Source organism: Malus domestica, chromosome 16 (assembly GCF_042453785.1).
Source record: "Malus domestica chromosome 16, GDT2T_hap1".
Classification (NCBI taxonomy): domain Eukaryota; kingdom Viridiplantae; phylum Streptophyta; class Magnoliopsida; order Rosales; family Rosaceae; genus Malus; species Malus domestica.
In genome coordinates, this window is record NC_091676.1 from 29981078 (window position 1) to 30004114 (window position 23037).

At 36.9% G+C, this 23037-nt stretch overlaps 1 protein-coding gene across 2 annotated transcripts; it reads left to right on the plus strand.

Moving 5' to 3' along the window:
- The first annotated feature begins 6141 nt into the window (after nt 1-6141).
- On the plus strand, nt 6142-14393 carry LOC114822110 (histone-lysine N-methyltransferase ASHR3). 2 transcript variants are annotated; one of them, XM_029096197.2, is made up of 11 exons: nt 6142-6761; nt 7640-7783; nt 8439-8603; nt 9553-9579; nt 10292-10406; nt 10638-10728; nt 11256-11349; nt 11498-11576; nt 12055-12226; nt 12806-12886; nt 14020-14393. In XM_029096197.2, the coding sequence occupies exons 1-11, from the start codon at nt 6414-6416 to the stop codon at nt 14174-14176; spliced, it is 1473 nt and encodes a 490-aa protein (XP_028952030.1). In that variant the 5' UTR covers nt 6142-6413; the 3' UTR covers nt 14177-14393. The 2 variants fall into 2 exon arrangements, with proteins under 2 accessions (XP_028952030.1, XP_070671634.1); XM_070815533.1 differs by lacking the exon at nt 9553-9579.
- Nucleotides 14394-23037: the final 8644 nt, after the last annotated feature.

Below are 23037 nucleotides of genomic sequence, written 5' to 3' on the forward strand. Positions count from 1 at the left end.
TATTCATTTTAGAATCAAAGGGTGTTCCTTTCGTAAAAGAAAGGTTGTAATTAATAGGCGCGTAGCCTAGAATGGGTCGAACTCGAATTAATAAAACCCTCCTCAAAAGAATGAACGAGGGTGAAATTGTGTCAAGTGAATTATTTGTTTACATATTGTGTACAATTTTTGCTCAACAAAGCCCATTAACTCAAGTTGTATGACAACTTGAAAACACAAAGGACCTCAAAGCCCAATAAACCCATCAAGGCCGGCCATAGGGTGAAGGGTAGGCAAACTTGTGTTAATTGCAAGTTTGCCACTTCATTGTGAGGTGGTATAAAGGCAACTTTATAGCCATTTCATCCTAAGGGGTTTTTTAAGGAAGAGAAGAGAACACAAAGCTCTCTCTTCTCTAATAAAGGTAGGCCACCCTAGAGGAACATAGCTAGCAATCTTTCTTCATCTAGGTCACTCATCTCTTCCTCAATGCCTTCCTTGGTGTGAAGACTTAGAGGTTCCGTATTTTGGGAACTTGGAGACTCCATTCCTTCATCCATCCAAGAAGTCATAGAGCCAAGAAGCAAAGTTCCTCCATCCATATCCATGGAATCAAGGAGCAAGGAGACTAAGGAAAGAAGGCCCTCACATGGGTGAATATCCTTTGCTAAGCAAAGAGGTGCTTCAAAGGTATAAAAGTTTCTCAACTCTTTTCTTTAAGATTTGAGTTGAGTCTTGGTTCACCCCAATTACTAGGCCTTGAATTTCATGTGTAAAGTTTTATTTTTTGAGTGCATACAAGCATGATTATGCCTTTTAATTGTTAATTGCATGCATAAATGTTGCTCAAATGAACTAGTTTTCACAAATATTTCCTTCAAGCCCCTTATTGAAGACTATAGGCTATAATGTCCTTTATATAGTCCAAGGTTGGAGCTAAAATATAAACCCTAGACCTCTCTCTTTCTCTCTATGTAGCCGACCTCACTATAGTTAGTAGTCTTTATGCCTTTTAATTTTAAGTTGTTCAACCATTTAATTTGTTCAGCTTGATGGATCAATGTCTTTTGGGCTACGAAGCCTGAAACTAACTTAAGGTTCAATTCAAACTTATTCGTTTGATTAATTAACTTTTTAATTAATCCTAGCCATAAACAATTAAACCATATAATTGAGTTACTCATATCCACTGTATTTCTCAATCTCTACCTTACTCCATGTATGATCCATTAGGTTTTATCTTGCAAGACGGTGAGCAATTAGAACTCTTAGTAATTGATTGTGAATCGAAACCATCTTCTAATTCTCCTTTTAATGAAAATTAGTGATTGCAGATCCTCAAAACTTTCACAAGCCATCATTGACACCTAACAGTGTCATAGCTATAAAAGCTAACCAGAAGAAACGGAGAACCTATTTAGTTGGAATTACAATGCAATACGATCTTTCTCTAAAGCAATACTCTTGATCGATTGTTTGGTTGACAGTATATATACTTCTCTTATCTATATGATTCTCGTGAATGTAATTTGGGATGTTACTCCCTAAATCATATTCGTGTGCTCTGGATAAATACTCTTGCCTTGAAAGTTAGAGATCCTTTGTTGTACACTCACATACCTTTGTGGACGAGTCAATGATCCTAACAATACTAGGAATATGCCTTAGGTGGAGTCGGGTCTTATTGCATTGTCAAATGATCAAAGAGTTGGGTTGTGCCTAAGTGTGGTGGGTGACGTAAAGCATAAATAACCATATTAACATGCATGGTTAGCGGAACATTGGATTTTGTTTAATCATATTAAATTAATCCATGTGATCTTAGTTAATCAACGTTCTTGTATACAGAACAATCCCATAAGCTTGTAGGATTACAAAAATAATCCTCCACCACCGCCGTATATATGGTGCAATCTTTATGAGTATTTTCCTTGGGTTTGCCACACCTCCCTATCTAATTGGGCTTCCCCAGTTTGCTCTTATTTAATTTAATTTAATTAATCTAGTATTTTCTTTTGATTGGGATTCGTTATTTTATTTTAGCCCGAGTCACTTATAATAAATAGATAGCCCAAACCAAATAATTAAATATCAAATAGAATATTTAAAATAAACTATTTATAATAAAATTAGTCTTCACCTGTTTTATCCAACAATGTCATTCTCTTGTGTGTGACCTTTTAGGTGCCGAATACCAAATAAAGCTGGCAATAGATAATTTGATTAATCAAATTAATCTAACTTTACATAATTAGAAACCAATATAATTTAACCTTATATGGATATCCATAAATGAATAGTAACATCTAGTACTGGTTATCAACTACCTAGATTAGTCAAAATATGTTTGAATTAATACAACATGTATTTTGGCATTAATGTCGATGACTTGACACTGGGTTACCATAACTAACCAATTATGTGTTGTCACATCAAATGCTTTTCAGGCATACTCATATACAAAGACGAATCCACAAAATAAATGTGGTGTCTTTGGTCAAAAGATTACTTTATATTAGCCCAAACTATCGGGTTCTCATATGACATGAATATGAAACATTTTATTTGATTGTATTCAGTGAACTCATTCTCTGTTGAGCACCTACATACTTTTCTTGGTGCTTTCATTCACTGACTCAAGATAAACACTTTTAAAGAGGGAAGACATAATATGTATTGATATTATCGGCTTAATTTTTGAAATGCCCCCGAAACTCAACAACTCTGGACTTATCGTGCTCCACAGGCTCATTAGTGATGCCACCATCATCCTATTTAGGATAGTGGGCGATGTTTGTCGACTTCGCTGAGATTGATCATTCTTGTTCCGTAAGATACGGAAACCTGATCCAGTATGGAATCAACCTAAGACGATGAATATCTACTCCTAGATATCATCTGAGATTCTCCCAGTTTATACGGATTCTATATCTTACAAGGTCTCTCTGTTGACTAGTATAAATACACTTTTTTAGGGTTCGTCTCTGGTAACACAATTATCGCATACTATTCTCTTACCAGCTAATTGAGTCCCACAAACAGCTTACTAACTTGACCATCGAAGAACCTTTGGCCAACAATCTACTGGTGCCAAGGTTTTCTTACGATTGTTTATTATTTTACATGTAGTTAAACTTGTGTATCTCCTCTTCACACGGTGGTTGGCGAATTTGGTTCAAACAATTGGTGATTTCATTAAGAGTGAACTCATATTCCCCCGATCAAGTCACTCTATCACAATCATGTATGCCAAAGAAAGCTCAGTTAACACCAACATTAACAGCTTAAAGAAAAACAATCCACTTTCGATGCCTCTGTTACCCCAAGCATGAGCAGCCTGACGCCAAACGCCTTAGCCATCCTAGGGAACAACGATGCTCCCGCTGCTTGAACAACCTCCACCATGGATCATATATATGAGACCTTACAAAAGATTAACGCCTCTGTTGACGAGTTGTAGAAGACTTATATGGCTTCTCGAGCGAAGAACCATGCAAACTTTATGGGCATCAATAGACGGATGAAAGCCTTGAAGAAATCAGTGGGACAACACCAAAAACCCAGGTTTCCATCTTCAGCTATAGGAATTTAAGCACCATAACTCTATAAGAACAACCAATTGCATTGACATCCGTTCTGAGTCTAGTAGAAATTGATGATCTGAACACGAGTGTGGAACAATGTAACCGCTAAATCGTCAATCGTGCCTCTGTAGGCAAGGTTCGAGTGTGATGCGACTTCGGTCTTTTGGACATTGTGTGAGCACTCTGCATGGAACCTCGACATTTGAACTTTGACAATCCATAGTCATTAAGATAACAAGAGTGACGTTAACCGTTAAATTGTGACGACCTTAGAGATGCACTGAGAGACATTCAGAATCGCCACCCAAGCAAGGTTGCTAAAATCAAAAGCCCTTTTTTTTTTCAATAATTGAATTGGCACCTCCTTCAGAGAAGTTCTCTCAACCAAAGTTCAAATACTTATGCAGAGACTCCTACCCACATCATGCACTATGAGAGTGATATGGTTCTGTATGGCCACAACGATGCATCAATGTGCAAGATGTTCCTATCCACCTTGGAGGGACCTATCATGAAATGGTTCTTGGAATTACCGACTTGCTCCATCGATTGCTTCAAAAGCCTCGCTAACATCTTCATGAATACCTACTTGGTCTATCGTGATGTTCGCAAGCGCCACGATGCCATTTTCAGCATTATCGTTAAACCTAAGAATGAAAGCCTTAAAGCATACTTAAAGCGATTCCGTGTGAAATTAGCTAAGGTCAAAAAGCAGGATGACATGCTTGCTACAATAGGCTTTAAGCAGGGACTCTATGGCCACTCGCATCTCTCCTAAAATCTGAACAAAATGAAACATGACTACACCACCCTGGCGGAGTTCTTTGATCGCACTGCTAACTTCACCGATTGGGTATAAAACCCGAAAGAAGAGCTCTAATTTGGATCACAACAAGAGATCTGACCGAAGATGAGATGTCTAAGACACCCTGCTTTCATCTTCTTGTTGGAATGACATGACTCAAGGATAGGCAAGCTCCACCCAAGCCAAATCAATACACAACCTTGAACACTACTATCAACATTGTCCTTCATAGCATCAAACACAAACCTTTCCTCAAAATGCCTAAACCTCTTCCTGACCATTTGGCCAAGAAAAAGCCAAATGAGTACTGTTCCTTCCACCAGTGCACTGGTCACTCTACAGGGAACTATCGCACATTCATGGACTATTATTGAGGAGTTACTCAATCAGGGGCATTGCTAAGAGTTCTTCAAAAGCAAAGCTAGGAAAGAGGATCTTGCTTAAAAAAAAAAGAATCAAGGTAAGTTCGATCGACATGAGCTCACAATGAAGAGGAATATTGGTGCCTGGCAAAGATGCATACCCTCATCATTAATTGCATCTGCGGAGGACATGAGACACCTGAAGAGAAAAGAGCTTGAAGCCAACACATAGGAGGGGAACTCGGTTACCCTAAGGTGGAACATCCTCAAACATCACCGATATCACTAAATATCCCCTAACGACTACACGTGGTTTGATTCTTTGATGACATGAGAAGATATGTAAGCCATCCATTGAGGATTCAACCACAATTAATTTCAACGTCTCCCGTCTACGCGTACGTTGGGAGAAACATCTCTGGAGTCTGCCTAAGTCAAGGCACCTTTTTGTCAAATATGACCCCCGATGTAAAACATACATTGTATCATCTTTTATTAGAACACACCAATGGTTTGATTCTCTTTCCCAATATATGTAGGCAATCAAATTCAGATTCAATCACAACCCCTATCATACCTGTTGGAAATGTGCCATAAAGCTAATCATAAGATGATATTTTATGAACGTTTCATATATTAAACCAATCTAGTTTAATGTAAGGGCAAATATTATTATTTAAGTCATCTCATTAAATGTTATACGATTAAACGATAAGTCCAAGAAATATATAATTACGAGAATATGGTCTAAATAAGTTATATTCAGGAGACCTTTCTCTTTCATACACATATCCTAAACATTCCTAATCATAAGGCTTCCAATTAGGCATTAACGATCTAGATGGATCAATACATGCTATGTCTTCTCTCCCAAGAGAGTGATTGGTCTTGAGTCATCATCATTTGTGCCCTATGAACACCACGTCAGCAAATTTGACCAAATAGACATAATCTAGATAAAATGAAATGAAAATATAGTTACATGGGTTATTGCAAAAATAAGCTTTTAACTAACGTTAACCAACTTATACTAACTAGATAAATTATAACTTGTATGACAAAGTATATCGTTATTGTGTTGCTTCGTGACAATTATGTAAATGCCATACAATGAGAAAGTTACACTTATCATGTTGTGTTATTGGGACATGGATCATCTTTGGATTTAGTTGTCCTAATCCACCTAGTCAAATCATCCGGGTTAATGAAATTTGATCTAAAGGCTAAAGTTATTATAAATTTTATAGTAAGTCCTTGTTTATAGCCGTTAGATCAAATTTCAATAACTTGTATGATTTGACTAGGTAAATTAGAACAACTGGATCCGGAGAGGATCCATGTCCGTGTTATTGATGCAAACACCACAATAATAATTCATTTGTATAATTGGAACGAGCACTACAATTACGATGTACGAGTACGATGAAAGTTTGTGTTAGTAGTGTAGTGGCCACTGCAACACCCGACACAAGAGTACTTCAACGAAAGCGCGAACTATTTTCCCAAATTTCAGCTTTTCCCGCCTAAATCCCCGCTCTCTTTCCCTCTCTAACTTTTGTTTTTCCCTCATTTTTCTGTCTACAACAACAACAAGCACTTCCCTCTCTTTTTCTCTCTCTCTCGTCAAATCTCAATGCATACAATTCTTCTTCCTTTGTTAAAAGATTCTTTTCTCTAGAAACAATGCCGGACCTCGGAATCGTTTCTCTCTCAGCTTCTCTAACCCTCACTACCTGCCCTAACTTCAAATCGCTCACTGAACCACCGGATCAGGGCTCGGTCAAAACCCTAGGCGTTGACTGCGATTGGGACCGGGGGCTCAGGCTCCCGACTTTGCACAATGGCGAGGTCAGCAATGGTCCTGCAATCAGGGTTTTCCGGCGGAGCCGCCCCTTGGCGGGCCCGTCCAAGAAGGCCTCCAACGGCAAGAGTTTAGAGGATCATGTAAGGGACTGGGTTAGCACAAGAGTGGAATTGGGCATTCCTGAATCCCGGTGCTCGTTGCCGTTTCTTTACGGCGCAAAGAAATTGGTACGTTTTTCTTGTGCTTTTGCGTTTCCGTTTTGTTGCTGAGAAAATGGGGGAAGACAAGTAATAAAATCATGATTTCCAATCTTTTTGCTTTCTGAGAAATTCTGATCTTTTGGATCAGTTAGGTTGATAAGGGATTACATTGCATAGTGAATCTTTTTTTCTGATCAAGATTGTTTGCTGCAATTAATTTCAATTTGTGCGGCAGTTATAAAGATTGATAGTTGAGTATGACATTTTGAATTCTAAAATTGAATATCCTTTTCTCTTTAAACGTCATTCGGAAATATTGGATTTCGATTTTTGGCTTATTGGCTCAAGAATAATTGTTGATTCATAGGACAGAAAGATGGCGGTGATGGTCTTCCAAAGCTGTTTTAAGTGAGAGATGCTAATTTTATAAAAGGAGTCAGGATTTTTGGTCAGTTGAAGAGTTGGAACATAAGGAAACTCTTTAGTTAAATTATGCCTCTTTCCGTATGTTTAAGTTTGCTTTCATTTGCTTTAGGTGGGTGCGGTTGGAGTGGATATCTAAGTTGAGTATAGTGGTTTTACAAAATGTTGAGTTTCTTTATACAATGTTAGTTAGTGAACAAGTTTTCCTTTAATAGATGTATGGAAAGCCTTAATAACTGAAAGTATTGATTGCTCGTTGACTTATTCTTTCAAGGCGGAAGCTTATGTGTTTGTAACATGAAAGAAAAATAAATTTGTTTCAAGAGATATTTGCTCCAACAGTGTCGTCTAGATGATTTTCATAGACTTCTAAGTAGAGATTCTGATATGTTGCGTTTCTTGTATTTTTGCTTCTTTATGTTTCACTCACAAAGTGTACTTAGTTTTTTTTTCTTGCGCTCTTGCTTTTGGATTTATTCCAGGTTGAATGTCTTGTTTGCCATAAATTTGCCTACCCCGGGGAAGTGGTCTCATGCTCTGTTCGTGGTTGTCAAGGAGTCTATCACAGGAAATGTGTGAAGGATAGGTTTGGGATCTCTTTGAAAAAATTCAAGTGTCAGCAACATGTAAGATCTTTATAAGAACAATCATAATATCGTTTTTTCCGTGCCATGCTATTTTAATTTCAAAATGTTGAAAATGCAAAGGGAAATTCTACAATAAACCATATTATGTCAACAATTGGCAAAACAGCTTCTTATTTTATTCCGAGAGAGAACTGTGGACATCCTGTGCTTCATTGATTATGATGCAATCATTACAATGGCTATACTGATTACTAGGGTGCTGGCCTAGGCTATTGACTTGTAGAGTCTATCCATCTTGTACTAGTAACTGGGACTGAGAGATCATTATATTAGTCCTCCAGTCAGTGGAAATCATCTTTCTCTTTGTTGGTTGGATCAGCGCAAGTTACATTCATATGTAAATGTTAATATTAGTAGTGATCGCATTAAAATTTAAATTTGCTGTAGGTTACGCTGGAATTTAGTAGTGATCGCATAAAAACATTTTAGGAATTATGCTTATAATGGATTAACTTTTGCACTATTCAAGCAGAATTTAAGGAGTTGTAATAAATTCTGATTGTGTCTATTTCTTATATCCTTCTTCATAACTTTCTAAATCCTGTTGGACTTTTATAAAACAAAAATGTCATAATATGTCTATATCTTTTGAATTGAACTTGCACAATCTCTTACATGAGTTGCAAACGAGCAGGCATGCTTCATTTGCAAACAGAGGGTAGATTGGAGGTGTGTGCGATGCAGTATTGCCTCACATGATAAATGTGCAGCATGGCCAGATGAAGTGATTTACTTGAAAGACCGGCCAGGGAAAGCTGTTTGTTGGAGGCATCCTACAGATTGGCGGGAGGATAGGAAGGTCAATTTCTTCTTTCCTTCATCAGTAATTTCTATTTTTGTTTACCCTTGGATAAGTAGATGGGTTCTTCACCATACCTGACATACAGTTTATCTTTTGATTGTTATGTCTTGCAAAATCTATGGGGTCCACATGAGGATTTTATTCATGACTTGTATCATAATGCAACTCAGTCAGAGGTTCAGAGGTCATGCTTCATGTTTGCTTGTTTGTTTAAAATGAGTTGTCACTTTCATATTAAGAGTTGCCAGTGAAGTATATTTGAAGAAAAACTGGACCTGAAATAGCGATAATTGTGATGGACACTGGTGTTTCCCATGAAATGCAGATATTGTGTGATTAAAGTAAGCAATTACGGGAAGATTTTAACGTATGCTGGTGACTTGATCTTTCTTTAAAGTATTCGCTAAACGTTGTGCCCGTACACAGGAAATTACAGTAATGGAAGGCACTAAGGCTACATCAATTGTAGCCATCCAGTATAAAAAGGAAAATAATGAAAAAGAAAGAATTATGTTTCCGTTGTACTTAAGGTGTCGCTGAAGTTCCTTAAGTTTTCAATTTAACATCTAAAACTCTTCCTCCCCCTCTAGGAACAGTACAAGTCAGCTATGTCAGTTGCACATGGTATACCCTCTAAGTTTGCGGGTGTACGTAAGCCTTATTCTTGTGAAGTTGGCTGTTGTACCACGTCCTTATTTTGGTGTATGAACTTCTTGTCTTAATTGATTCCTTGAATTTGAACATGCGGCCCGATTTTGTTCTTATTTAGTATGTGATTGTGCAGTTTTTCAGAGGGAATCAAATGTTTTTGGGGCTGGCTAATACGGTTTTGAGTTTATTAGACCAGCATAGAATATCTTATATTTTTGTTGAGGCTTTAGTTCGTCATTTGTATTTTTCATTGATTAGGCTGGTTGACAGGACTAATCTGTTTGTTGATGAGCAGCATGCGGCTTCGATAAGCAGTATAGAGGTCAGTCTTATGAAGAACTTGTTAATTTTTATTGTATATCATGTTAAGTAACATCCACATGAACAAATATGTGAAGTACTCATGTCAGTCATTACGTTGCATCAGTTATTCTATGCAATATGTCCAGCATGGTTGGTGACAAAAAATGGTAAACATATGTTGTTGCATCAGTACAGCAGATAGAAATTGTTGGGTCACCTTGAAACAGCTTGTTTTCTTTGTTTTTTGTTTTTTGTCTGTAGAGCTTAAATCTAATACCTAGTGCCCATCAGCAACCCCATGAACCCAATTGCAACTTAATGCTTTCAGATTGTTTTGGTCCATCAACTTTTTCCCCTTCAAAGGATCTTCATTTTATTTTATTTTTGGCTTGTTAAAGCTTTCAAAAGACCCTGGCCATGCCTGTGGGTAAGGGGATTCAGCCATCTAAGTGTCATCCTTGGGGACTGAATAAGATCTTAAAAATTCAGTTCTTCAGAAAGTTCCGTAAGTGTTTCCTACTTGTACAATTTGTTTTTGTTGATTGGATTAACTGAAATTTCTGTAGTTCTAGCTTGTGTAAACCTTACTATAAAGCTCCCTTTGCAATTATATCTACATCTTAGAATAAAGTTTAAGTGAAACTCAAAAAAGGTCTTCGCCAGTTCCACTGCTATAATTTTGATTACTAACATGATATACACCACTGATTGACTTTCTCTTGAAAATATAGGAGGTATTCTGTCGCTTGCCTCTGCCTTACACTGCTGAGGAGTTCAAGATTGACTTAGCTTGGAAAGACACAGATATTAAAATAGAGCCACCTCCATATTTGCACATCAGGCGTAGTATCCTATGTTATAAATACTCTTTGTTACATTAGTCAATTACTTGAGGTTGTTAAAGTTTCACATTTACACATATACATGCAATTTTCTAAGGAAAAATGATGAATAGTGGGTATTTGTTTCTTGATGAGAAACATCTGTTATTATGTTTTGGCTTGTAATTTTGTTTATTTAAAACTACTTGTCAATTTATATCACAACTAGCATGACACCTCTCTTGACTGTAGTTAGATATTTACCTAGTCAAGAAAAAGCGCGATAATGTTGGTGATGATGTTGGATGCACATGCATTTCCAGCTGCTCTCAGGATTGTGTTTGCAGGTATTATGAATTGTCTTACATATTGTGACTGATGAAGTTGACTTTTGAGTTGTGACGTGGTACAACTGTTTGGTGTATGATTTGTCAACATTGTACTCTTTTTTTAAAGTATTCATCATAACCTTTGGCATATTCGAACTGGAGTACCTGATATTTCACCCATGCTGTGTTTGGATGAGGAATCTGAACTTAGGAATGCACTACAAAAATAAAAAGCGGAACATGCAAATGACTTGACGCAATACATTTGAGGGAAATATGTCATTTGAAAGTCTTATGTTTAGTGTTTTGGTAGTGCATTTTAGTACTTGATTAGTAGCTAGTGCGAGTGTAGTTCACCGCTAGTCTCTATAAGGTGCATTTTCAACAACTGAGTCCAATTAAAGTCAATGGAAGTCCCTCATCGAGTCGTACTATCGAGTATTGCACAGTTAATGTTCACTGTTCATTTGAAAATTCTATGCATTTAAACTGAGATTTTCATGGATACCTCAGCCCTATTTGTGACATTATGAATAATCTAATAGGGGTCAATGCATAAGCTGCTCAAAGGATTGCCATTGCTCAGAAAATTGTACAAACCGACCATTTCGCAAGGAGAAGAGGATTAAAATCGTCAAGGTGATAAAAGTAGTTTAAAAGAGCATGATTTCAACCCCCTATTTTCTTTAAGTCGAGTTTATTATTTATTTGTGGTTTAATCTTGTGTTTAAGCAGATTTTTTCCTCTGTAATGCTCTTTGCAAAAGTAATGCTTAATTTTGTCTCAGACTGAACACTGCGGTTGGGGAGCAGAGGCAGCAGAATCTGTTAAGAAAGGGGATTTTATAATTGAGTATGTTGGGGAAGGTAGTTCTCATCTCTTTACATTATCTTAGCTTATATTGTAACAATAACTTTGAAGCCTGGATTGTGTTCATTTTCTCTTTTCTTTGATTTTCAAGTTTCCTATGCTATTTTTAGGAAATAAAAAAATATAAATGAACGAAATCAACAACGGAATTTTCTGTAGTTTTGCAGCTACGGAATTTTCTGTTTTCCCTCATTAGGGCACTAGTCCACCAAAGAAGGAGAAATCGATGGTATCCATGTGCAGTTAAAATATCCAGTTTTGGGCCCTAGTAAAATCTAGTAAACTGTATTTTTTTAAAATATTACTGTACTCGAGCTTAATTGACTATTATATGGACATAAAAAATAATATAAAAAAAATGTGTCTCTTGATTTTGCTCTAAATTAAAATTTCAATGGCTCTAGTTGGGTAATTCAATGATGTTTTCCCCTTGTCCTACAAGCCATCAAAATAAAAAATTGTTCTCTGTTTCAGTTATTGATGATGCTTTGTGTGAAAAAAGGCTTTGGGATATGAAGTATAAAGAGGTGAACAATTTCTATATGTGTGAAATTCGAAAAGACTTCACAATTGATGCAACCTTCAAAGGAAATCCATCACGATTTTTAAACCACAGCTGTGATCCCAACTGTGTCCTTGAAAAGTGGTTAGTATGTTTTTTACATTACTAGCTCTGAAATTTGTATTGCTCTGGAGTTTTCCGACATAGTTCACTTGTGCATTCTGTTAGGATTATGGTTCAGTTTCTCTTCGAATATTCTTTAGCCTGGGATCTGGTGATTTTATATGGATACATCAAAAGTACTGTGTTATTAGCCAGCTCTCATGGTAATTTTACACAAATATATATATACAGGGGTCCTATAAGATTCTTGTACATGCATTGAACAAGATTTATGGACTTGAAAAAGAGCCAACGTGTTTTATGTAGCACAGTTGTTGGTAAAGAGTTGCTTTATTAGTTGATTTTGATAAGATTTTTTGTGTTCAGTTGTCAATTATAGCCTATAGGGTTCAAATTTGTGGTTCTTGATTTATGGGTGGCAGACATATTAGCTATCTGGGCACTCAAGAATTAAAAATGATCCAGTTGAGCAATTCTTTAGTTGTTATAGCGGTCTCTATCAGTTATAGAATTTATTGGCATTACAATTGAATTCCTTGTCTTCTCATTAGGAATACCTTTCAACCGCTCCCATCAATATTTTAAGTTGTTCTTTTGCAGGCAAGTTGAGGGTGAAACGCGTGTGGGGGTGTTTGCTGCACGATCAATACAAGTTGGAGAGCCATTAACATACGATTATAGGTACCTCCTAATCTAACTTGTAGCAAGTTATAGTTTAATTAATGTTCCACATGACATAATATTTTTGTTTTCCATGTTTATTAGATTGGAAATCTCTATTCCACATGACACCTCAATATTTTATTTTTCCATGTTTATTAGATTGGAAATTTTTATGTTGGGGCTGGGTGACCTTAGAACCAGAAGTGGTAGCTCATGTCAAAATATGAAAGGGGTTGCAAATGAAAACTCTTGATCCAAAATCAGCTAGGCTAGGTTGCTGGTTTGTTTTCTATAGAAATGCTTACTTTTGCAGTAAAAGAAGTGTATGTGGAAGTCTGTTGTCTACACAGGCGTGCGTGCCAAAAATGGTCGGTTATTATATAAAAAATGTCGTACCCAGTGCACAAGGCTCCCGTTTTACGCAGGGTCTGGGAGAGGTGAATGTCGGCTAGCCTTACCCCCATTTATGGAGAGGCTGCTCTCAAGTCTCGAACCCGAGACCTACCGCTCATGGGCGAAGGCACTTGCCATCGCACCAAGTGCGACCTCTCCAAATTAACTGATAAAGTGCTAAAACACCTTCGGTTGTCTTTATTTTTCAAGACAATTTTATTTAATCTCAATTTCTTCATTATTAAGGTACGTCAAATGTTCCTTGGGTGTAATTATGTATGGGTATCTTTATAATCATCCGCATATCAACCTACTGATTGCTTAACTAAACAAAAAATCCCTCCAGGAATCCAGAAACTAGGTCACGTTTGGTAACTTCTCGTCTTGATAAGTACCCCAATATTTATTGTGTCATTGATTGGTCGTCATATATGAACTTAAAAGAATGTCTGAGCTTTTATTGGGAACCTTCTGCTGACACTTTGCAAGGGTACAACTGTTGTAAGAGAAATTTTTATTTTCTATTGCTCCATAAAACGATAATTCTGCTACTTGTAAACTTGGTTGAGTTCCTGTTTAACTCATTTTTCAAATCACTTGACTTCTTTTTGGGTGTCTTTCCATTTGACGTTGAAGCTTTGAGTTTTTTGAAAAATGGGGGAAGGGGAAAAACTTATATATGGATGCAGATTATGATCTAACTGAGTATAACGTAGAACACTAGTTCCTCATATTTTGTATTTGAATGACTTTTGTAGATTTGTGCAATTTGGACCTGAGGTGGAGTGCCGTTGCGGTGCTCCAAATTGTCAACGCTTCCTTGGGACCAAGAGAAAGATGGGTAAGGTGGAACTTTGCTGGGGTTCAAAACGCAAGAGAACATCAACAGCCTGCATAGCTATCATTACCGGATGATTAGTATCAAACTAAGAGAAATGTGGGCTAATAGAAATGCAGAAGGCAAAAAGAAAAACAAAATAGAGAAAAAATTACAGAAAATCCTGTGCAGCAGCAGCAGCACTTTTATTTGCTGTATGATTGCATCTAATTGAATTTTGCCCTTGTTGGGATGTGTACTTTCATTAGACCACAATAAGAGAGTTGACGTGTTTGTTCCACACGCCAAACTTAATCACTGATTATGGAAATTTATTGCTCTGTATGGTATAGAAGATTGGGTAAGTCGCTGTGTTTTTCAGGTATTATTTAATACATTAGGGCAGGCAGCAAATAACAGATATGTATTAAATAGTACTATCCAGTGTATAATACATGTCAAAAAAAGCCAAAATCTGGTTTAGGATTGCTTTTGTTAGGGCTAGGTTCGGTTCAATTACCAAACTTAAACCCTAAAATCAAATATCAAATTCGATATTGGTATTGATTTACCCAAAAAAAAAGTAAATTTTATTAAATTCTAATAAAGACGTTCACATCTTCTAAGAATATTAAAAGGAAATTCAGGAACATAAGCATCTCATCAAGACAAACCACCACACGAGATAGCATAGGAAGCCACTACATGGGCAGCGAGGTTGCCACTACACTGAACATACATAAACTTCACCATCCCTAATCTGAGACACCAAATTCTTAATATAAAAAATGAAACATTCCAAGGTTGCATCAATTGAGCATTCCCTATCTATCATGTTGATAATAGATAGAGCATCAGACTCTATCTCTACCATCTCATAATGCGTGTCCCTACACATCTCCAAAGTTGCACGAATTGCGGCCGCTTCCACCGCAGTTGCATCATTGAAAAACTCGCCTCCCACCCCACCAGCCACCGTAGTTGCATCATTGAAAAACTCGCCTCCCACCCCACCAGCCAACTTCAAAAGAACTGCAAAATCTCTCACCACCCACCCATAGCCACCTAACATCGATATCCCCCGCCATGCCCCATCATAATTAATCTTCGAAGTCCCAAAACTAGGATGTTGCCATCGAACTTTTTGCCCAACAAAAATCGACGTTGAAGGTTTCCCGCAGCACTTTTTCGCCCTTGTCTTTTCCGGCTGGGCATCTCTAAACTCTTGAATATGGCGTCGTGATAAATCGATTGCATCCTTTGGAGTTTTATACTTACCTTCAAAAGCCAATTCATTCCAACATTTCCATATTCTCCAAAGGCCAAAAACTTCCTGTAGCAGCTCGTCTCTTACCGCTTCATCCTTAAACCGTGCTTCAATCTTCTTCCAACCTGCCAGAAAATCCACCCCGTTAACGGCATCCACATCAATCTGTAAAGGGCAGCAGTGTTGGAAATTATATATTATAGTATAAAATATTGTAATATATAATTTTAATAATTGAATGAAAAATAGTGTTAACCATATTTTTTAGAAATGTTATGTTATTTAGGTGCATTCCCTTGTCAAATGATATATACATAAATAGATGAAAAGTTATACCTCTTTAACAAAAAGTACTTGGGTTCTATATAAATCCACGAAACCATTATCATTAAGAATAGAAAATTAGAGTTAATTTTTACTTTTGAGCAATAAGGTTTCCCCACTTTGTTTCTCAAATGATTCGTGTGTCAAATTCCGAGTCGTGTCTTGAGAATACGGAATGTATAAAGTTCGCCAGAGTCCGAAGATTGAAGTGCTTTGACTTCGGATTATAGATTGTTGAATCCTGGGAGATGGACGCCTATCGAACTACAAGCACAAGAGTAGGGGCGAAATTCTATCTTTAGGACATTACATTTATGCAAGCCTCAATCTCCAAGTTTGTCAGTTTTTTTAACTTTATCTCTAGTTGTTAATATTAATCTCATATATAATTGATGTTGTAAATTTCTTTATGATTATTATCATTGGAATTATATTGTTATTTTTCATATTTTCTAATATTGCTCCAATAATCTAAAGATATAATTTTTTTTTGACCTCTATGGAACAATTAGAAATATGAATGTGTGTGCGCAATTTATGTGACAGATTTGGGAAAAGTCGAATTACTTGACAGTTGACATGTATAAATTTGATATTGAAAGTGCAGTACCGCTGCCTTATACTGCACATTCTTGATGAATGATTATGCTGTCCATTTGTGTGTCTATATATATATATATATATTTAACATGGCATTAGGTTGTTATAATTGCAATTTGTCATGTCTAATGCAAAATGTAATGTGTCTTTTGCGAACATTGATGTGATCGTTCTTATTTCTGAAAGCATGCCTGAAGCGGTGCATTCGGTTACTTTACTAAAATACTTACTGCCATGTTATTTATTTAATTATATGAATGTTTTGTTAACTGACGTTAATAGTTGCTAGACTCATATTTAGATTGACATGGACGATGCATGCCTTGATTTGGTTGTTGCATTCATGTGTGAAGAGCCCTGGGATTGGATTCATTGGTTGTTCTTTAAAATACATGTAGTATACATCCCGTAACATCTGCCCAATTGGAAATTTCAAAAAAAGAGCAATGGTGAGACTGCGACTTCCTTGCTTGACGGTTTGATATCCATTTGAGTTAAGGATCTTGGATCATATAGAACCATGTGGAGGTTAACCTTGGATCATTTAGAGCCATGTGGCGGTTAAGTTGCAAAAGGATGCAACTATTTGACAAATCAATGGTTTCATAATGTGGTGGAACAGACAACTGGAATCTCCCATGTGAGATTCAAAGAAAAAGCATGCCATTTGAAGTGCTACTTTTGACAGTAAAAGGGTATGACCTTTCAACTAGTCATTGACATTTTCAAATGTGTTCATGGGCTGGTATGTAAACTTCTACTCTCATAACCAGTCCATGCATAAAGTTCCTTTCGCAGAAAGGAATGACATCTGTTCTTCAATCTTAAGAATTCCTGGAAAATATGTGAGATATCTTCACTCATTGAGGAATTCAAAAACCACAAACAGTTCATGATGAATTATCTAGTGTATTCTCATACCAATTGGTGGAAAGGTTGTTTATACTGTAAACAATGTGTTTTTTGCAGTAAAATTAATTTTTGTGATTTTGCACTAAGAAGGATTCATCATCAGTTTTTATTGAGGAAACCTAATGATCGTAAAGAGGCAAAATGTAATCCATTTGGACATTGGGGTTGAAGAACCTAATGATATAGTTTCTCACAATTACCAAATGGTGTTTGAGGTTGTTAAAAGGATGCACCACTTGGCATGATTTGACTAAGAAGGCACTATAGAACTTGGTGCCATAGATCACAAAGATGTAACTTTGTAGTGCCAAGAATGACTATAGCCTATGCTTCTTTCAAGACAAGTTATGTCATGGCAACTACAAACCGAGTGCCATAAGTCAAGAGTATAAATTACTTGAGAAATCCAGAATTCATTTGAGATGAATTAATTAACATTGTCTTGGAAAGATGACGATTGAATTGTGGGGGACCGAGGCAAAAAGGGAGATAACATTCTTGTATGGGGGTTTGAGACTCGTGACAATTTTGACAGCTTATAAGTTAAAGGATGAAGGCCAATTAGTGCTTTTTCCAAAAACGGCTAGTAAGGCATTAAGGCCCTAATTATATGAAGATATAGTCTTCATTGCCTCCTACTTCTTAAAGTATGAAAAATGATCAATTGAGTGATACCATTAAAAGCAACCACAATTATGAAAGAATTGTGGGGTTTGGTTAAAAGTAATTTGCTAATTGAACAACATTCAAGATGTCATCTCTTGTAATGAGTAATTGTTTAAGGTATGGCAAGGTTAGAGACCTTCTTACAAATACCTTAAATGTGGGGGAAATCTATTTCCAAGTGTTAGCAAATTATTGAATAAGTCCTAACCTATGTTTCGAGGACTTAACATTGGAAAACAACTACTCTCATATGAAATATAATTTCATATGATGGATTGTGTACAACATTAAGTCAAGGTTAGAAGTGGATCCAATTATTCAAGGTTAGATTAGAGAGTAAGTTGATCATCAAGGGGAATGAGGCTAAAGCCAACATAACTAATGAATCAACCAGGCAGAAACCTAACTTAGTTGATTGGTGATCCCATGGTCTAAGTTCAATAGGCAAACTGGTTGGGCATGATTCAAAGAAGTTAACACACTACATACCTCATTCCTATGATAGAAGAAGTGTGTTGTCTGCAGAAGTTTCAGGGTGTATATTTGTACTTAATGACAGTGATATCGTATAAATAAGAGGAATAAAGCAGACTATTCTTAATCAGTGGTCACCTATGTGAGAGTAGAAGTGGGTTGCTTCTATGAGAATGAGATGGCTAAATTCTCTAAAGCTCTCATGAATCCGGGATTTATTCAGGACCAAAATGAACACAACCGTATGAACCGTAAAATATTAGGATTAGTGATGTGTGCTGCTTATTGTCTCGGTTTACTGCTGCGGTGAACAGTTCAAGATCTTCTAAATGCACTGCATCACCAAGTAAACCCGATAAGTATTTTCTAGGGTAGGTTCAAGTCCAAAAGACACCTCTCCCGATGCATCTCTTGTCCGCCTGTACTCTCAAATTCTTCCTGATTTTTCATTCATGTGGGGGATGTTGGAAATTATATATTATAGTATAAAATATTGTAATATATAATTTTAATAATTGAATGAAAAATAGTGTCACAGCCCGTCCCGAAATTTCTTTTATCGTGGATGTGAAATGACAGAATTGTCTTTAATGGTTGCTAAGGTACGTGTGACATGTTTATTTGAATATTTCATACTGTCCTAAGTTCTTGGAAAATAAAGGAAGTGGATTAAACTTGTATACAATTTGTGTGGTTAGGGACTTAAGAAATTTGGATTGTGATTTGTTTTGGGTGGACCACACACACACGGGACAAACACACTCACACCGTGCACTCTCTCTCCTCCCTCTCAGTTCACTCTCTCTCCCTCCCTTCAAACTTGTATGGACAAGAATCAAAACCCTTCAAAACTTCACGGATCGACGTAAAAAAGGTGAGTTCCTTCATCCTTGCAACCTCCTGAATCGATTGGTACTATTTTTAGAACTGGAAACCCTCGAAATCACGTCGAAACCGTAACCCAGTTTGATGTCACTGTTCATACACATGTGAGATGTTGGTTTTCAGGGAATTCTAAGCCTACAGGGAGCTTAGTGAAGTCCCAAGGAAGCTCGGAGTACTTAGTTTGAAGGTTTTGGACGTCAGGATCGTAGGGTTCGAAGTTGGCCGGTTTTCTTGGATTTTCTCCGGTGAGATTTCGTGTGTTTTTTAGCCTTAAATTAGTACATCGTGATTCTACATGCTTAGGGTTCATTTTGGTATAAATTGCATGAAAAATGGTTGAGAATTGACGGAGAATAAGAAGTTTGAAAATTTTCCAGAAACCGGCGACTGGAGGTAGGGGACGACGCGCGTGGGGTCGCGTAGGTCCATGCCATTCCTAGCGCATGAGGGCGCGTGACTGATCCAAAAATTTTTCCAAAAATATCTCGACGTCCGTAACGTCGAGTAGGTCACTGTGGTATATTCATATACCCAATTTGAGCATCGTATGAGAAATTATTATGTTTTGTTGGTTATGTGCTTTAAATAACGTTTTTATAGTTGTTACGCATATAGGTGAGATCTATCCCGAGGACGAGCGCGTTCAAGGGCGTCATGGGGGTTACGACCCTTCGACTTACCAGTGAGTGGGCAGTTATTTTCTGTTTATACCTATATACTATTGATTTTTCCCAGAAATTGAATTTAAATGAAAGTATGTTTTAAAATGCCATGCATACATAATATATGAAATACATGAATTAGTATTTGATGCATATATGTGAAATGGTGCTATGGACGCACAAGTGAGTATCAGGTGAGTTTTATGTTGTTTATATGGTTTATTGATGATGTGAATTATGTTGAGAGCTCATAACATGCACCCCTGGTGTTAGTGCTTATATTATTCACCCCGCACCACACGCTTACCTTGGATCCAAGTAGGTGCATGTCGTACAGACCATTAGAGGTGGTTCCGACATGTCGTACAGACCATTAGAGGTGGTTCTAACTTGTAGGTGACTTTAAATTATTATACAGTTGATGAGAGAAGCACTAGAGCGTATTCTTACACCATTCTTGTCGTACAGACTACTTTAGGTAGTTCCGATTTATGTGAAGAGTAGTGCCGTACAGGTCACAGTGGTGACTCCGGTTGGATTGGATATTGAGCTATAAAATTAGCTGTACAGGACAGCTGCAGGGTCTCCGGTTGATTCATTATTTCACCTATTATATTGATGCATCCTTATCATGTTTTGAATCATAGCATGGCATATTCTTGAAAAGTGTTAAAGACTTGTGATTTGAGTTTTGTTGTGATATATGATTATGTATATACTATTTTTCTGGGAAAGTATACATGTTTTAGAGTGAGGGGTTAGAAGTGTTGTTAAATGAAATATTTTCGAAAAGCTTCGTTTTATTGACCCACTCAATCTTGTTTTGCGCCCCTCCAGGTTCTACTTAGCAGTGTTTGAGGCTCACGAGGATTGCCACGACATTTTGACGGACTACTCAAATGTAGGACTCACCTTCGGGTGTTGTAATTTAGTTATGGTCCTACTTGACTGCACTTAGTACTTATGCTCTGAATAAGTGTGTTTCACACTTAAACTCACTCTAGCATGTTCGTTGGATATTATTGCTAGTAGTTGGTTTTTATTCCTTCGTATTTCTTTTATCTTTTGCTTCCGTATCGCACTTTTGGTTACATCATGCCCACGTGACGGCCAACATGCCTTGATTCTAGGATCGGGGTATGTCAAATAGTGTTAACCATATTTCTTAGAAAGGTTATATTATTTAGGTGCATTCCCTTATCAAATGATATATACATAAATAGATGAAAAGTTATATGTCTTTAACAAGAAGTATTTGGGTTCTATATAAACCCACGAAACCATTATCATTAAGAATAAAAAATTAGAGTTAATTTTTACTCTTGAGAAACAGGGTTTCCCCACTTTGTTTCTCAAATGATTCGTGTGTCAAATTCCGAGTTGTGTCTTGAGAGTACGGAATATATAAAGTTTGCCAGAGTCCGAAGATTGAAGTGCTTTGACTTCGGATTATAGATTGTTGAATCCTGGGAGATGGACGCCTATCGAACTACAAGCACAAGAGTAGGGGCAAAATTCTATCTTTAGGACATTGCATTTATGCAAGCCTCAATCTCCAAGTTTGTCAGTTTTTCTAACTTTATCTCTAGTTGTTTATATTAATCTCATATATAATTGATGTTGTAAATTTCTTTATGATTATTATCATTGGAATTATATTGTTATTTTTCATATTTTCTAATATTGCTCCAACAAGCAGCACCAAAAGACTCGGCTAAAAAAAACCGATATTGGTATTGGGGGTTTTAGAACTGCCACCAATACATGTTATGTCTTCTCTCCGGGGGATTGACTAGTCTTCAGTCATTGGTATGATTGACACCAAGACAAGTATGTAGGTGCTCAATAGAGAATGAGTCTACTAAACGCAATTAACAAGGAGTTCTCATACTCATGTCACATGAAAACTCATTGTTGGGATAATGCAATGCAGTCCTTTGACCTAAGACATCATAGTTGTCTTGTAGTTAGATCCTTGATCTTTGACTGTGTCAAAGGAACTCCATCATAGGGTGTCCACAACATAGTTGGGGTTAAACTACTTACCTATGAGGTAGGTGAATACGTAACAAGGGATCTTTAACATTAAGTCATTGAGAGAGAATACTCTATGATATGATTAAAAATCTCTGGCCAGAGTATGAATGAGATTTAGGAAGCTGTTCTAAATCACATTCAAGGTAATCATAGAGACAAGAGAATCACATTGGATAGCAGGCGTGAGTAAACTATGAAACCAAACAATGTGATCAAGAGTATTGTATTAGAGAAAGACTATTGCATTTGTAATCCCAAACTGAATAGGTTTTCCAACCTCTTCTAATTTTCTTGGGTAGCCATGACATACTACTAGGTGTCACTCATGACTTGTGGAAGCCCTGAAGATGTATAATCACTAAAGGGATAATTGAAAGTAAGTTTCAATTCACAATCGATTAGAAAGAGTTCTAATTGCCCACTGCCTCGTTAAAAGGAACATAATGGACTGCACATCGTGTAAGGTAATGATTGAATAACGAAGATGAGTAAGAAAAATTAAATATCTTAATTGTATGTGGCAAGGATTAATTAATATGTTAATTAATCATACGAAAGGTTCATATCGGGCTTTTACGTTAGTTTCGAGTTTCGGGGCCCAAAAGGGTTTTGATCCACAAGGCCTATTGAGTTTTAGTTGTAAGACAACTAAAACTAAATGGGAATTAACCCAAAATTAAAGCCAAAAACAGCCTTGCACAAGAGGGAGTGGTGGTGGTCTTATTACAAGTTTCCCACTCACTTAGAAAGTGGTATAAAGGCAAGTTTATGGCCTTAACCTCTTTAGGGTTTTCTTTGAGGAACTATGAGAGAAACTTTGTTCTCACTTTCTCTCCAGGAGGTCAGCCACATCGGAGGTATTAGCTAGCAATATCTTCCTCCCATATCACTCATCTTCATCCCTCATTGATCCTTGGTGTCGAAACTTAGAGGCCCTCCACTTTGGGGGCTCTTGGAGAATCCTTTTCTCTATCCAAATCTAAGAAGACATGGAGCCAAGAAGCAAAGTTTCTCCATCCACATCCATAGAACCCAGGAGCATGGAGACAAATGAATAAAGGCCCTCTCATGCGTGATTACCTTTGCTAAGCAAAGATGTGCTTCAAAGGTATAAAATTTCTCAACTCTCTTT

Coding starts and splice junctions, on each gene's coding strand:
- LOC114822110 (XM_029096197.2), top strand. CDS start 6,414: ATGCCGGACCTCGGAATCGTTTCTCTCTCAGCTTCTCTAACCCTCACT. Junction 7,784..8,438: donor AATTCAAGTGTCAGCAACAT/GTAAGATCTTTA, acceptor GCAAACGAGCAG/GCATGCTTCATTTGCAAACA. Junction 11,577..12,054: donor AATTGAGTATGTTGGGGAAG/GTAGTTCTCATC, acceptor TCTCTGTTTCAG/TTATTGATGATGCTTTGTGT.